At 52.1% G+C, this 16,328-nt stretch overlaps 2 protein-coding genes across 2 annotated transcripts; both read right to left on the reverse strand.

The window, feature by feature from the left end:
* Window positions 1-1,844: 1,844 nt before the first annotated feature.
* Window positions 1,845-3,496, reverse strand: LBX2 (ladybird homeobox 2). The gene is made up of 2 exons (XM_007952648.1): window positions 3,292-3,496; window positions 1,845-2,221 (listed from the first exon to the last, which is right to left on the reverse strand). Exons 1-2 carry the CDS (start codon window positions 3,494-3,496, stop codon window positions 1,845-1,847), a joined length of 582 nt encoding a protein of 193 aa, XP_007950839.1.
* A 5,788-nt stretch (window positions 3,497-9,284) lies between these two features.
* PCGF1 (polycomb group ring finger 1) lies at window positions 9,285-11,810 on the reverse strand. The gene is made up of 9 exons (XM_007952649.2): window positions 11,718-11,810; window positions 11,193-11,298; window positions 10,856-11,008; window positions 10,427-10,498; window positions 10,077-10,182; window positions 9,867-9,900; window positions 9,676-9,762; window positions 9,433-9,513; window positions 9,285-9,332 (listed from the first exon to the last, which is right to left on the reverse strand). Exons 1-9 carry the CDS (start codon window positions 11,808-11,810, stop codon window positions 9,285-9,287), a joined length of 780 nt encoding a protein of 259 aa, XP_007950840.1.
* Between the last annotated feature and the right edge of the window lie 4,518 nt (window positions 11,811-16,328).

The following is a 16,328-nucleotide window of genomic DNA, read 5'->3' on the forward strand; positions in this document are numbered from 1 at the left end:
GTCCAGCCAACCTGGTTTTCTGGGAGTAAAAAGGTTCCCGGGGCATGGAATTTCCAGTACTAAAACTAAAAAAGCCCTAGGCAAACTGGAATGAGTTGGTTGCCCTACTGGAATGGTTGCAGAGAGGCAGCCTTTAGAAAAGGTGATGGAGAGAATAAGGAAGCAGCCTGCAACAGGAACCAAGATGGTATCATGTGTGTTGTATGTGTGTGTTCAAGAGCAACACAAGTGCAAAGAATATTTTATATACATAATCCCTGACAGATTCTTAACTCTAAAACTATTAGTCAGTGTCTGTTTCTGTCCATGAGGCAATTCTTCTTCCAGTTGTGAGGTCATCATTGACTCATGCAATAGATGGTCACTGGAGGAATCACACTGATTCCTCTTCTGTGACAATGCACCCTCTCAAAACTGGCCTTGGTAGTGGGAACATTTGTAGCCCAGGTGTGGAGGTCCAGGAGTTAGTGGAGGGTTATGCCTATCATTCTGCATGTGTGTCAGTGTAGGGTCCTTTTGGCAGGGGCAGGGAGAAGGGTCTGGACTCCCATTAACAAATGACCAAAAACAAACAAAACTCAATGCCATCGAGTTGCTTCCGACTCAGTGAGCCCTCCTTGAGTTTCCCAGGTGGTATCTCTATGGAAGTAGATTGCCCAATCTTCCAAGAAGTGGTTGGTGGGTTTGAACCACTAGCCTTCTGGTTAGCAGTCAAATGCCTTAGGCACTACACTACCAGAGCTCCCAAATGACCAAAGGTAGGGGGAAAAAATGAAGCTACTGTTCAAGTACAAACCTGGAGTTAGGTACCATGGAGTGGTTGATCAAAGGTTGATCAACGGCCCAGGGGAATTTTATGACCAAAAGGGAGAGTGAAGTCTCTGGTAACCACCACCAGAATCCTGCCTCTCTCTTCCTTGGCCCTGTGCCTCTCTCTCCGAAGTAGAGAGCCAACAAACATGAGCTCTGGAAGCCTGGGTTCAAATACTGACCTCTGGGTTCTTCCTTTGTAAAACGGGCATAATTATATCACCTACCTTATAGAGTTGCTATGAGGGTTATATGCCATGGATTGCCAGAAGAATGAACATTTTTCTCTTTGAAGAAGTACAGCCAGAATGCTTAGAAGCAAGCATGGTGAGACTGTGTCTCACGTACTTTGGACATGTTATCAGGACATCACGCTTGGTAAAGTAGAGGGTCAGTGAAAAAGAGGAAGACCCTCAACGAGATAGACAGTGGCTGCAGCAATAGCAACGACTAACAATGGCATAGCATTGAGCAGTGTTTCGTTCGTAGGATCGCTATGAGTGGAAACCCACTCGACGGCCCCTAACAACAACAACTTGAGGACTAAGGAGGAGTCTTGGTGGTAGCAGTGGTTAGGGGCTCCACTGCTAACCAGTCGGAGGTTTCAACCCACCAGCTTGGTGGGGAGAAAGATGTAGCACTCTGCTCCTGTAAAGATTAAAGCCTTGGATACCCTATGGGGCAGTTCTACTCTGCCCTAAAGTTGGCCTGTGAGTCAGAATTAACCCTAACAACAAGTTTGGTTTTCGTTACGAGGGTCAAAGAAATCATCGCGTTCAAAGTGGTTGACACCGTGTCAAATGCGTACTTTCCCACAAAAAAGCAGGTTTTGCTTTTATTGGCTGCCGGCGCCCGGATTGAGGCAGCGTGCGGTAGAGTCTCGGCTTTATTCTCAGCAACTGGGAAAGGCTAGCACCTGGACTACGGCCCGAGGAGGCCCGGGGCGACCCCATTCCCCCACCTGAGAATCCAGACAGGGAGTTGAGCGCTGAGAGTCCGCGGCCCCAGAGCTCACGCTCGCAGCAGCTTTGCCTTCAATCGTCCACCTGTATCTCCTCTTCTGACAGATGTCCGGAATCAGGAGGAACTAGGCCGGGGCCTGTGGCACCGTCCGGCAGCGCGAGGCGGCGCAGCATTCCCGGGGACAACGCGCTCAAAGAGGCCACGTCGGCGCGCATCTCCTCCACGTCGCGCTTGAGCTTGGCACGCCGGTTCTGGAACCACGTGACGACCTGCGCGTTGGCCAGGCCCAGTCTCGCAGCTAGCCGGTCGCGCTCAGACGGCGCCAGGTACTTCTGGAAGACAAAGCGCCGCTCCAGCTCCAGCACCTGCTGCGCAGTGAACGCCGTGCGTGACTTGCGTCGCCTGCGGCCCACTGTGCCTGGGCCCAGCGCGCCTGGGGCGGGGCGGCCTGCGGGGAGAGGACCGAGGTCAGTCTCTGGCCTGCGGGAATCAGGCTGGGGCTGGGGAGGAGAAGCTGGGGGTGAGGTTAGGCCAAAGGGGGGCGGGGAGATGTGTGGGTGCCAGAACCGCGGTACCGTATCGGACAGCACAATGGTCAACCTGAGGTCGGAGGGGGCGGGCGCAGAGTAGTCCAGAGGAAATAGGGTATCATAGGCAGCCGGCACATAACAACAACAACAACAACAGGCAGCCGGCTGAGGACGTCTAAGGGAGGGCGAGGGAGGGAGGGCGGAATTGGCCAGAGAAGCTGGCTCAAGCTGTCTAGCGCAGGGCCCTTGAGGCCTTCCGGAACCCCCAACTGAGCCGGCCTGCAGGATGAAGGTGGTACCAGGGGCGGGCGCCAGCAGGGGTCAGGAAGAGAGAGCTGACCCGGCATGGTGAGGATAACGGGGATCGAATCTTGCCCTTAATTTCATGGTCATGCCTCTCCTGACACTTCGTTAGTGACATCGGCGCCCCCTCTTGCAGCGCAAAAGGGAGACTGTGGGGGGTACAAAGGGCGAGGAAAGGCGTAGTCGAGTCCCGGGCTCACTCCTTGGCGAGGACTTTCTAGTCTTTGGGTCCCCTCAAGAAGATAGTGGCTTTGAGCGGAGCCTGGCCACCCAGAGAGACCCTCGCCTATGAGCGCTTTCTCCGCCGCTTGTGCCCTGGCTAACTGTCTACCGCCTGAGGCTAAGGCCTTTTGTTTTCTCTGCGGGCTTTCTCCATCGCGATTGCCCCGCCTTCAGCGAACAGACCAACGGGTCGTTCAGTACTCAAAGGGGCGCTCAGTACTCAACAACTCGGCTCTTCCCCGCAGCGCTGGCGGCCTCCGGGAATGGCCGTGGTGCCTGGGTTCTAAGGAAGGAGAGATGAGGAACTAGGCCCCTCAGAAGGCAATTCCCGGCATGTGGATTGAAAACAGGGGGCAGATTAGGATGGCAGGGCCGGGAGAGACGAAGGTTCGAGACTGGGAACCAGGAGAAAAGAGACGGGGAGAGAGCCAAGTCGGAGTTCTCGACCTTGCCCTCGCTATACCTTCAGAGGGCTGCGGGGCGCGCCCGTCGAGTCCGCGGAAAGTTTTACTAGTCAGCTCCTCCAGCGCACACAGCGGAGATGTGGGACCAGGACCCGACTCTGGGAGCTGCGGCGTCAGTGTTGTCCGGGGGACCATGCGCGGGCCTAAGATGTCTGCGATGCTAAAAGGTGTCCGGGGTGTTCGAGACTCGGTTCCCGAGCTCATGGCGGGCCGGGCTTTTGCGGTCCAGCAGCCCGCTGCGCTTGGCTCCGCTGCCGCCTACGCCCCAGTGAGCGGCTCCCGATCTGGGCCCCCAGCCTCGGACCCGCCCCCCGCACTGGGCCCGAGCCCCTTGTGCCCCTCCTCCTGCGCCCTCCACCCCCACCCGGAGCAGCGGCGGGTCTGGAGCCGGTAGATGTCCGGTCAACGGTATTTTTCTACCGGGAGGAGGAATTGCGAAAAGGAGAAGCCTGCGGAACCTCTCGCCAGACCAGAGTCGCGGGCTGCTGCGCATTGCGGGGCACACTCAGACTGGCCCTTCCCCTGCGGCCCCCAGACTCTGTGTGTCGCCAACTCCCTGTGGAGCCGCCGCTCCGGCTCATAAACTCTTCGGTGATAAAATGGTTGTCCCCAGCCCTCCAGCCCGAAGGGCTGGATTTGCAAAGTTCCAAGGAGGGGGATCAGAGTTGCCTGTGCTAGGAGCCTAACTGTGCAGGAACAGGGTCCAGCTGCACCGGCCCATCTCAAGGCCCCAAGTTTCCTGACCTTGCCCCCTCGTTCCGACCCCACCCCTGCAGAACTCTATTAAAGTGGTCGGTCCAGGCGGCTGGAAGTGATTAGTGCGGCTCTGGGGGGCGCAGGGTGGTGGCGGCGGAGCGGGAGACTTGGGAGGGCCGCTGGGTAGAGTGATTGGAGCTTACAGCTGAAACGAGGAAGCAAGCACAGGTGAGTGGACTTCAGAACACTCCGGTTGGACTGAGGCTGTCTGCTCCACCCCAGCTCGGATGCTCTGAGTGAGTTAGAACACCGGAAAAGGCAGGAGACCTGCACCTCAGAAGACAAGACACGGCAGAACCAGGAGTTGGTGCTACTGACCGGTGGAGGCTTTGCCAGTAGGAATCAGCCTCCCCATAGACCTTCCAGCTCACCTGCTCATTCTATCAGTTGACCAGTTTGTCTTTGTTTCTTTATTAAGCTTCTGTAGTTAGGTACTGGTTCCCCAACTCTGGGAGGCCCAGAAATTGGGAAGGAGCCAGAGGCTGCTGGTCACTGCCTCTGCTGGTCACAGAAGGCTGAGGGGGCAGACTTGATGGACCCAACCAGCCTCTAGGAACATACCAACAGGGCCCTCAGGAGGCAGATTTGCCAACCCAGGGGCAAACTCAGAGGCCTGGGATGTACATTCATTCTTATTTTACCTATGTCCTTGCACACCTGTCCTGGTTCTGGATTTGAACCCCTGTTGAACAGCCCACAGCCCTCCCCTGTTGGAAGAAGGCATTGCTTTTAGCTAAAGTTGATGCTTTGGCAGTGGAGTGCCCCTTGAGGCTAGGGTTTAGTTTACATATTGAATCCTGTATAGCCAGGGGATTCACAACCTAGAGCCTGAGCCTCAACAACATAAATGGACTGGTTTAGTGATTTGCAAACAGAGCCAAGAACCTAGCAGATCCTAGTCTCCCCCCCCCCATTAGTCTCCCTAACTGGCAATCATGTGGCCTTCCCTGTAGACCTCTCCATCTCCCACCATTTGTTCAGTGGTCCTCTGTGCCCGCCTACTACCAGGGGCAAGCAGAGTCTGCAGTTGGGCTTGGGCTCCCAAACAGCTTGGGAGACTCAAAGGGCTTGGGCCAAAAGCCCAGGATGGGGCATGGATGGGAAGGCACTTTGATAGTGAGATCAAAGGCCAAATGGGTTGGGGAACCTCAAGTGGCCAGAAGCACTGATCTAGCCAACCCAAAATACAGAGAGAAACAGGGGTCTTCTTGTAAGGGCTCCCTCAGATGATGCCTATCCACCCCCACAGGGACATTCCAGCTTGATGGAGCAACACTCCAGCTTGATGGGCCACCACTAGGTCAGAGAGCAGAGCTAGGCCACAGCAGAAAGCTGAGATGCCACAGGACCTTGTTAATTGGTTATTAATGGGGGGGGGGGGGAGTAGGAGGACCAGGAGAGATCTGCCCTGAGTCAAATATCTTAGTGGTTTCACATAATCTGCAATTAAAGTGAGTCCCAGGAGGCCTCTGAAACTGCCCAGCTATGTCCTGGGCCTGTCACCAGTTACTGAAAACAGTCACTGAGACCTGTACTCATCTATCCTCTGGCTTTTATGTCGGTCTTTCCCCCTGCTCTCAGTTACTCGTGTGTGTCTGTGGGGTCTGAGGGTCCTCTAAGCAGCCTTTGCCTCCCCTCACCTTCTGTCTTGCCGCTACCTTCTCCCCGAAGTAGCCAGGTTCAGGTATAGAATTGGGCGGTCTCCAGACATGAGTTGCCAGGAGCGGAGGAAGGGGAGACTAGCAAAGGGAGGAGGCCACCGACAGCAGAGGCCCGACCAGGGTCGTCCCAGGGACCGCGGACTAGTCCAGACGGTCGCGGGGCCACAGGAGGGGGATTTCCCTAGCACAGTCTTTGGAACTCGAGCTGGGGAGAAACCAGATACGCGGAGGGGGTGAGGAGGAGGGTGAGTGATTAATGAGGGAGATTAAGAGATTAAACCTGGGATCTTTTTTGGGGGGGGGGGGCGCTCAGCTGTCTCCTCGGCATCCCCTCACCCTATCTTGACAGCGCGGATCCGCGCACCGCTAGGGCAGGCTGTGACGCTGCACCGTGTTCAGTGTGCCTCCGTAGCATTTTGCACGCCATCGTCCTACCCTCAGTGGGTGGGTCCTCAGACACCCGCCTTCACCGCGTTCCCTGCTCAGTCGGCCGTTTTCTTCCCGTCATTCTCAGTCCTTCACGTCTCCCAGCTCCTTGACTACCCCTACAGACATCTCAGAGTCCTTTGCCCCTCTTCCCTCTTAAGATCCTCATTCTCACCTTCCTCCGGCAGGAAGGCGCCCCAAATCTCATTTAAGGATACTTTCTCATATCCCTCCCATTACTCACCTCAGATTCCCGGTTCCTCATTATCCTAGCCCTATCCCCAACCCTTTTATTTCTGGACACCCCGCATCGCCCAACCCCTGACTCTTCTTTGGCGGTACCCTCCACCGGCCGGGCCCCAGCTCGAACCCTGCTCCCTTGGCCGACGTCTTGTTCAATGAAAGACTTTTCCTCTCGGGATTACTCGCCACTCTCTTTCCTGTGAATTCTGTGAATGTGTACGGGGGAGGGGGCCCTCAGAATAACCCTTTAGGTGAGGCGGACGAGGACAATCTCTGAAACGTGCTCCTTTGGGAAAATCCGTGAACCCGAGTGAGAGGGGAGAGGAAGTTTAGCGAGGACACTCCCCGCAGAGAGCGTGGGGCGGAGCGTTCATCCCTCTTGCGCGCTGCGAATTGGTTTTCTCTTTCAGGAAAAGTCACTGCGCAGTGAACCAATTCAGATACTTAAATTTTTGTTTCATTATTGCTTGGGGTGCAGGGCCATGAGCGCTTTTAGGCCATTTAAAGGAGGGTTTACCCTCGCTTGCAAAGATCCAGGTGCACGCCAACCGCCAATGTGGCTTCTAAGATGCGGTAGCAGCTGGACACTCTGACACCCCCTGTCCCCCCAACCCTGAGACTCACAGCTCTAGAGAAGTCCCTTTTCCTCATTCCCCCAGGCCCAAGGGAGGCACTAATCAGGCTGAAGGACCAACTTGTCTTCCTTTGTGCCAAAGTCAGGGGCAAACCTCGGCGCCCTTTCCCCCGGTGCGTGTGGCCTCCGTAACTGCAGGGATGGGAAAGGTCAGCAGGAGCAAGTCGGGGGCGTGGCCCTGCTGTGGGGACTGATGTCTCTTCCTCGAAGCGATGAGGCGAAGGAAGCCCCTGGGAAGACGGGCTGCAGGCTGGGGCAGCCGTTCCGGCTAGTTCTGTGAGGCGAAACCAAGAGAACCATAGGAGTGATTTGCCCGCCCCTGGCGCACTAGAGACCTAAGTGACATCGGGGACAGAGTTTGCGGCGGGTCAAGCCTAGGCGGGGGAAATCAACTCCCAGACGCGGAGAGCGGCGCGGAGCCCGCAGCTGGCCTGCATCAGCCATCTCGGGAGAAGGCCTGCAGCTGCCGCAGTCACCGCCGCTGACAGACAAAAAGAAGGCTCTGCGAAGCTGGCGCGGGGCGGGGCAGCGCCGATCCCTCACGCACCTCAAATCCATCATCAGCCCCTTCCGCTGCTCCTAGGTCTCAAACTGTGTGCCACTGAAGATTTGGTCGTCAGGTCTCAGGCCCTACAATCTTCGGAAGAGGCTTTCTCGATGCCTGGTTGCCGCCAAACCCTACAAGAGGGCCACCTCACTTGCGGGGCCTTGAGGAAGCGTCCCTCTAGGTGTACTCCTCCCACAGTCCTAGCTGCTTGACTTCTGAAAGATCCCAAGGAGCGTTTCTACCCTCCCTACCCCTACCTCAGCCCTCAACTCTGCCCCAGAGTTAACTCCTTGGAAATGGTATTTCCGCTCAGAAACCCCTTGAGAACCCCTTGATGCCTCATGCTTGTGCTCGAGTGGGACAAAAAGCCAGCAGAGCTCAAATTCGGGGGAAGGGAGTGGGGAGCCCTGGGATAAATATAAATTAATCTTAAACCTCCAGATACGTGCTGGTGTAGAGGCAGGCCCAAAGGCGGTGGAAAACCAAACTCACTGCCATCGGAGTTAGATCTGACTCATAGTGACCCCTCCTTGGGTTTCTGAGGCGGTATCACTACCGCGGAAGTAGATTGCCCAACTTTCCTTCCGAGGATGGGAGCTCTAGTAGCATAGTGGCTAAAGCACTTGACTGCTAACCAGAATGCTGGCGGTTCAAACCCACCAGCCACTCCTTGGAAGGAAGATGGGGCAATCTACTTCCATAGTGATACTGCCTCAGAAAACCAAGGAGGGGTCACTATGATTTGGGTCTGACTCGACAGCATGTAACAACAACACTGTCTTGAGAGGTCCTAGAACAAAGACATTGGCTGGGTTCATTCCTGGTGTTCAGAGCATGGCCCTGCTCAGACAAGAAATGTTTACTCAATTAGTCAATGGAGTTCCCTCCTTGCTGCTTGCTTCTTGGTCCTTGAAGCTGCCTTTGCTTTCCTTTTGAAACTAGTTCCCTCTCTCAATGACCTTGTCCTTCCCCTGGCCTTACCTACTCTCACTGCAGGATGACCCACTGAATACTAGGTGAATAGCCAGGCCTCCAACCCCCCAACCCCCACCCCTGGTTTCCTATTCTAATTTGTTAGACTCCTCATCCTACTTTTAGGACAAAATCAAAGAACTATAGTGCAATACTGGGAGCTCTGGTGGTATAGTACCTAAGACATTTGACTGCTAACCAGAAGGCTGGAAGTTCAAACCCACCAGCCACTCAGAAGGAAGGGAAGGTCAACTCAACAGCAGTGAGTTTTAGTTTTGTAGTGCAATACTTTGGATTTTTCTTTAAAATATTGCTTTTTCATTTCTGAAGCAGCCACTGTCCAACCCTAGACCTGTCTCACCACTTTCAGATTAGGATACCTCACTCAGGCCCCTGTACCATATGCTGTAGCATTCAATGCCAGTAAAGAGCTCTCAAGATACCCTTCCCTTCACCAAAAAGAGCTGGTGTGGGTTGACTGGCTTCACTGAGCTCACCTTCTGAGTTTCACATGTAGGGACTTCTTTGGCAACACCTGAAGGGCCAAAGAACAGAGGCTGTCCATAATGAAACTCAGAGAATATGTGAGGGAAGTAGGATGAAGAACAAAGCATGATTGTGTGGTGGGAGACTGAGCAAGAAGACTTTTTTTTTTTTCTTTTTTAGTTTTTATTTCAAAAAATAAAGCCACAGTTAATTTTACATAAATATTTGGGGAGGGAAGGGGTGGGGAACAGGGCAGGGGCTTGGCCCCTACCTCCTCTTCTCTTTCACACTGTATTGTAAAAGCAAAGGGGATGGCTAAAGAGAGAACATGGGGAAGGAGTCAGCTGGGAATATGCTTACCACAGGCTCCCCTCAGCCTACCTCTGCCCTGGGGACTGCTTTAGCCCTAGCTCACCTTGCCGAACCAGCGGGAGAGCCATATCTGCTTCATCGTCATGTGGTCAGGGAGAACTTCATTGTCAAAAAGAAGCTGCACCTAAGATGGAGGTGGGGGCAGTTTTAGGGACTTTCCTCTTGGGCATGTGCAGGTGGTCAGGAACTACCCTGATCAACTCCAGACACTGTCTCTCCCTTCTCAGCCTCTTCCCTTCCCGCCCTACCCCCCCAAAAAAAGCAAACTTATTGTAGAGTAACTCACATGCTGGGGATTTAGCATCAAGCGATGACACAGGACCCTCCGGAGATGGCGAACCTCAGCTCTAACAGAACATCTGACATATTTGTTCTAGGGTTGTGGAAGGGAAGGAAGAGGACAAGGTAGGGTGTGTGAAGGAAGAGACATAGGTTGGTAAGTCTCCTTAGGGAGGCCCTTCCCTCAGCCCCTCTCACCTGCAGGACGCTTTTATTCTTGTCTTTGCCAGAACTGGGGCGGGGGGGGGGGAACAAACATAGGTTAGGGAGCCCTATCATTCCCCTTCTTCTTCACCCAGACCCATGATGAAAAGACACTCCCTCAATACTAGATCTTTCCCCCAAGTCCCTCCTTGGCTCTCGGTCTTGGGGACTATTATCTCAGGCAGCCCTAGACCTGCCCCTTACCTCAGCCGTTCCAGGCATAGGCTCAGCTGCTCATCATAGCGATAGTAGTGGGCCTTTGAGTGGTCAAAGCTGCTGAAGGGGAGGCCAAGGTTGCTCAGGGCTGGCTCTGAGAAAGACAGGGTAGTGAGGAGGCTGGCAGTTTCTATACCTCTCCTTCCTCAGAGAGCAAAACTTGTTGTTGTTATGTGCCGTCGAGTCAGACCTGACTCATAGTGACCCCTCCTTGGGTTTCCAAGGCAGTATCACTACAGAAGTAGATTGCCCCATCTTCCTTCCGAGGAGCAAAACTAGGCAGGAAGAATGCTCTGGGGGCTTTCGCTTATCTTATCCCCCTGCTGCCAGGGACATACCTTCTCCACTGGGCTGGGTGACCCGGTCCAAGCCTCTGGACTGATAGAACTCCCGAATCCGTTTCTCTTCACCTAGAAGAGGGTGGCATATAGGAAGTGAAACCTCTGAGAGCTGAAACTCGATGGGACTGCCCTGTTTTTCCAGGTCTCAAAAGTTTTCTGCCTTTGACACAGTGCTTACCACTTTTCTGTCAATATTAAGAATTCTACCTCATAAATACCCAATGAGTTTTCCTTCTCTGACAGGTATCAGGCCTTATGCAGGTTCTGACTTTCACAGGTTTACTGTATTAGTCCTCTTTCAATCTTTGTCCCTCTGGTTATCAGTCCTTTATCTTCATGATTCACCACCAAAGCCTCTGTCACCTGAATCTGCCACCTAGCATCAGTCCCCCCCTGAGGCCCCTCAAAATCAGGTTGGTCACTCACTATCCTGCAAGCCAGGCACTAGCTTGTACACAATGTCTTGCATGACCCGGTCCAGTTTGAGGTTAAGCAGTGGCTGTGTCTCATGGATCTTGATGTTGCACATGGGACAGTACTTGCTGGTTTGGAGGTACTTCACAATACAACTCTTGCAGACTGCAGGGAGAAAAAGTCAGGCTCTTAGGCACTCTGGGAGTCCTGTTCATAGGCTGGATAGGGTGGATGAATGATTGGGATAGTAGAAGGCAAAGTCTAGCCATGACTAGGCAGCACAGTGGCTGGCAGTCAGCTTTGTGATGCCTGGGGCCTGAAGGAGCCGGTTGGGATCCAAGAAACTCACAAGTATGAAGACACTCTGTGATGGTGGTGGCATCCACGAAGTAGCCGGCACACAGGCAGCAGACGATGTGCTCATTCAGGTCTTTGATCTTCACTCGGACCTCCTCCTGCAGACACACGTTTGTCACCGACCACCAGCCCTCCACTCTGCACTTTCCCAGCTTGGGGATCACCCTTTTACTTCACCCCACGACCAAGCCCTGCACCTAGCACCGTCAGCAGGGGATTAGTAGCCGAAGACTAACGATTACCCTCCGCCCGGCAGGGGGCTCCGCGCACAGTGGGGGCTCCCTTCACGTGGACTCGTCCGACCCTCCTTTCCCAGGGGAGACTACAAGACATATGCAGCACAATGCGCACGCGTCCCAGCCCGGAGTTTGGCAACAAGACTGAAATCGCGCAGGCGCGTTGGGGACCCTGCCTCTGCGCAGGCGCACTAGGCGCCCGGCCAGCCACCGCCCGTCCTCTAGCCGGCCCCAGTTCGCACCGCTAGCCGACCACAGCAATAACCCTGCCGCCCCTGCACCTCGTTCCGTAGCGGGTCCATCTTGTACACTGACTGGAGCTGGTTCCGAAGCCTCATCGCGATCGCAATCTGGCCCCCCTGAGGAGACGCCATCTTAAAAGCTGATCTTGGCCTGCCACTTCCGGTGCCGTGTGTGGGGCGGGACTTGTCTCCCAGCAACGAGGGCCTAGGTCTTTGAGGATTCGCTAACCCTTTGTAAGGTCCCGCCCATGTCCCTTTCTGCCCCGTGTGCTCACCTGAGCCCCACTGGCCCCTCCCCCTCCTCAATCCGTAATTAGAGAGTGTGTGTGTGGGGGTGCAGGGAGGGGTCCTATCTCTTTGATCTCCTCTAAGAATTGTCATAATAGACCATACTGGACCTCGGGACTAACTTTTGGAGCCTGCAAAAGACTGCCCCTTCCAAAAGGCCCGTCTGTCTCCGCCCAGGGTCTTTGGTCTCCTGTGACGATGACCCCTTTGAAAAAACCCCTCCACGGCCCAGTCCTCGTAGTTCTCTTGATGAGTAGTTGGCTGTTGAGTCCGCATTGCGGAGCTTCACCCCGATGGCGGGCCTTCTCCCTGCTCCGTGGCGGGAGTTTGTCCCGGCTTGGCGAAGTCTCGGAGAGGGGGCCGGGGGGAAGGGAAGGACCCCCAGGGACTTGGTAGTGATCCTAACCCCCCACCTCCCCCTGCTGCCAGGGGGGTGGCAGGCCCTGGTTAATGATGATGATTTAATCATCGGCGCCTGCGGAGGCCTGGGACAGACTAATGCAGAGCAGATGCCGAAGGAGGAGGGGATAACGACGAGGACACTGCCGCACGCTTAGGCGGCTTGCCTGCGGTAGCATAGGCCCAGCCCCGCACTCAGGGTTGATGGAGGAGACCTAAGAGCTTGTACACCTTTGTCGCTACCCTCAGGGTATTTAAGTGGGATTCAAAAGCGAGGTTAAGCTTACTATTAAGTATTAATACCAAGTACAAGTGGAAATTGGAAAAAGGAGAGATCTCAACGGAGGACCCCCCGCCTCCCCCTAAAATAAAAAGACTTCCTGGAAGAAGTGGGACTTGGGGCACAATTTTGAGATTAGGTAAAAGTGTAGTGAAATAGAGAGGAAAGGGGAATAACAAGACGGACAGGAAGGTGGCCAAGCAGGGCCTTAAGGAGTTGGGACTTTTAGCCTGAGGGAAAAAGGGAGCTACCACTTTTTTGAAGGGAGTTACCCTAGGAAGGGGGCTCTGGTGGCCTGATGCCTAAGGCATTTGACTGCTAACCAGAAGGCTGAAGAGTAAAACCCACCAGCCACTCCTCTGAAGGAAGGTTGGGTAATCTACTTCCGCAGGATACCACCTCAGAAACCCAAAGAGCACTCGCTGTGTGTTGGATCAGACTCAAGGGCTGTGAGAGTTAGTTACCCTAGGAAAGGAGCATTTTCAGTTACCATCAGAGTGAATTGGAGTAAAGAGACAAGAAATTATGCCATTAGTGATTTATTAATCAACTATTTCTCACTGGTCCAAGCCACCATCATCTCGATTTTGGATGATTGCAGTAGCCTCTTAATTGCTTTCCTTTCATCCACCATTGCCCCTTTTTAATCAGTTCTCAGTATGGCAGCTCAGAGTGATTCTGTTAAGACATAATGGGCAGGAGGACAAGTTTTTGCAGTGATAGATATCCTTATTTGATTGTGGTGATGGTTTCTTGGGTGTACATGTCAATCAAAATTTATCAAACTGTGCACTTAAAATAGGTGCAGTTTCTTGTATGATGACTGCACCTCAGGAAAGCTGTTAAATTATGAAACCAAGTTGTTTCACTTCTCTGTTCAAATCCCTTTTCAATAAGAATAAAAGCCAAAAGTCTTTAGAATGGTCTTCAAGATCCTGCTTGGTCTCATCTGTTCACTCATTCCCTCCATATGGACCCATCACCATTCCAAAGACATACCAGGATATGGTCCCACTGTGTTCCTACCTGAATTGCTGCTTGCTGAGATACCCAAATAGCTCCCTCTATCACTTCCTTTAAGTCTTTACTCAGATATCACCTCCATGTTTACCTAAATTTACCTAAATCAACTTTCATCATTTACCTAAATCAACTTTCATCACTTATTTCACTTCTTATCCCTTTCCCTGCTTTATTTTTCTCCTTAGCATTTATTTTTATTACATATAATATGTATTTCTTATTTTTTAAAAAAAATCTTTCTCCCACTAGAATGTAAGCTCCTCAGTGACAGGGATTTTTTTTCCTATTGTGTTCATTGCTGTGTTTCCAGTGCCAAGAACAAGTGCAGGCATATGGTAGGCCTTCAGTGTAACTTTTCTGGATGAACGAATGAATGAATCTTGCTGGTGGTGATGAAGGCTTAGATTAGGTTTTTATTAGTGGAAATGTAAAGGAAGGGCTATTATCTGAAACATTTCAGAGTAAAGCATAACAGGAGGAAGTAGCCAGCAATTTAGTTTGGGGCCTGGGTGAGAGGATGAATGAGGTTCTTGGGAAGGAAGGTGGCAGCAGGAAAGGCAGGTGAAATTAGCCAGCAGGCTAGGAGGACAGTGGGGCTGGAGCACAAGAAGTGTCAAAACCAGGGGTGGAGGTCTCAGAGGTATCTAGATGGATATAAGAATTGAGACCATTGGAATGGGTGAAACCTGAGCAGATGTAGAGGGAAAGAAGGCTAAAGTCTGAGCTTTGAAGAGTTTTCACCGTCTTAGAAGAAGCAGCAAAGCCAATGGAGGAAAGACATAGCAGTGGCTATGGAAGTCCAAAGATGTAGAATAAGACAGTATTGCAGAAGCCAAAAGAAGGGGGCATTTCAAGAAATAGCTTGTGATTAATAAAGTAAACTATATCAGAGAATTGACACTGGGCACTGGAGATCTCTGAGAATGGATCAGTATAGTGACACCAGCTTGCAGTGGGTTAAAACAAAAATAAATGATGAGGAAATGGAGTCAGTGGGTGTGGGCAGTAAAGTGGAGAAGAAAAACACAATTTCTTTAGAAGAGCCAGGCAAAGATTTTGTCTAGATAATGGAGACCTGAGACAGTTGGGAGTGGGAAGGACTAAGTTGAGGAGAGAAATTATGATGTAAGAGTGGGGACCATCATTGAGGGAAGAACACTGCATCAACAGCAGGAGGGAAGAGAAGGAGCTAGAGGCCATATCTGGAGCACAAACATTTCCTGTGAAGCTGTAGGCTCAGACTTGGGAAGAGTTGGGGGCTACAAGCACGTAGGATATGGTAGGACTGATCCAAAGTAGTGTGTGTGTCAAGGGGGAACAGTGTGCATGTGAAGGGCCAGTGTGTAGCACTGTGTATGTATGTGTGCTCACCCCAGGGTCTCCATCTTCATCATGAACTAGTAGGAGACATCCTTTGCTGAGAATCAGACAGGTGGAAGCAAGCAGGAACTGGATAAAGGCAAGCAAGACTAATGGACCACATGAATCCCAGGCCCCATGACCCTCAGACCAGAAGAACTAGATGGTGCCTGGCTCCTGACCACAATAGGAGGTCTTGGATAAAGTGGGATAAAAATGTGGAACAAAACTCATAATTTAAAAAAACAAAACAAAACAAAACATGTTTGATAGAGACTGGTAGAACCCCTGAGACCATGGACCTTAGTTAGATACTTTTCAGGACTGGAACTGAACTCATTCCCTTGGTTCAACTTTCAGCCTATAGGGTGAATGAACAATAACACCAGGGAGGTACGCACTCCTTAGAACAATCAAGCATAGGTGGCAAAAAGGGCAGCACTTGCCCAGGTATAAAGCTCAGAAGGCAGGAAGGGATAGGAAAGACGAACAAATAGAAACAGTAAACACAGGAAGTGGGAAAAGTGTTGTTGCATTGTGGGGATCTAAATCAATGCCACAAAATGAGTATGGATTGTTAAATGGAAAACCAATCTGTTCTGTAAACTTTCACCCAAATAATAATAAAAGTAAAAAACAAACAAAAGAACACCACACACACAAATTCCTAGGATTGTGGTTGACAGAACTGGTGCCCTCCATTCTGAAATGGGGCACTAGAATCTTAAAAACAGAAAAAACCTCCCTAGAAGATTTGTATGTATTCTGGATTTGTGACCCCTCTCCTGAAAGAATCAGTTGGACAATCTCTGGGTGGCAGTACCATCTGTGCTGACCTCCAAAAGCATGGATGTACAGTGAGCAAAGTATGCATGATACTACCCTTTTCTCATTCACTGATTCACTCATTGATTCATTCAAAAGGATTTGTTCTGGTTGGTACCAGAAAGAATCGCAGACACACTGTTCTCATCCCCTGCTCAGAGGCTCTCTCTGAGTGGGGAGAAGGACTGGCCAACTGAACCTTATCAGTTTTCATCTCTTTGCTATCTCCCTAGGTTCTCTGTTCTCATCCTATCCTATAACTCATAAGATCTCTGAGAATTTTGCTTGAACAGCAGAGGGTTCATACTCCCTAATATCCCCCTTCCCCTATTACTGCTGAGAAAGGGCGCTGGAGCTTATGTAAAAGGCTGGGTGAGGTAATAAGGTTGCCCCTTTCCCCCCACCAAGGTAAAAACACAGCTGCCAAATTGGCAGAAGAGGGCTCTGAACAGGGTGGGGAGAGAGAGAGAGATCAG

The sequence above is a fragment of the Orycteropus afer genome, unplaced genomic scaffold (genome assembly GCF_000298275.1).
Source record: "Orycteropus afer afer isolate SDZICR_OR568_19922 unplaced genomic scaffold, OryAfe1.0 scaffold00354, whole genome shotgun sequence".
Classification (NCBI taxonomy): Eukaryota; Metazoa; Chordata; class Mammalia; order Tubulidentata; family Orycteropodidae; genus Orycteropus; species Orycteropus afer.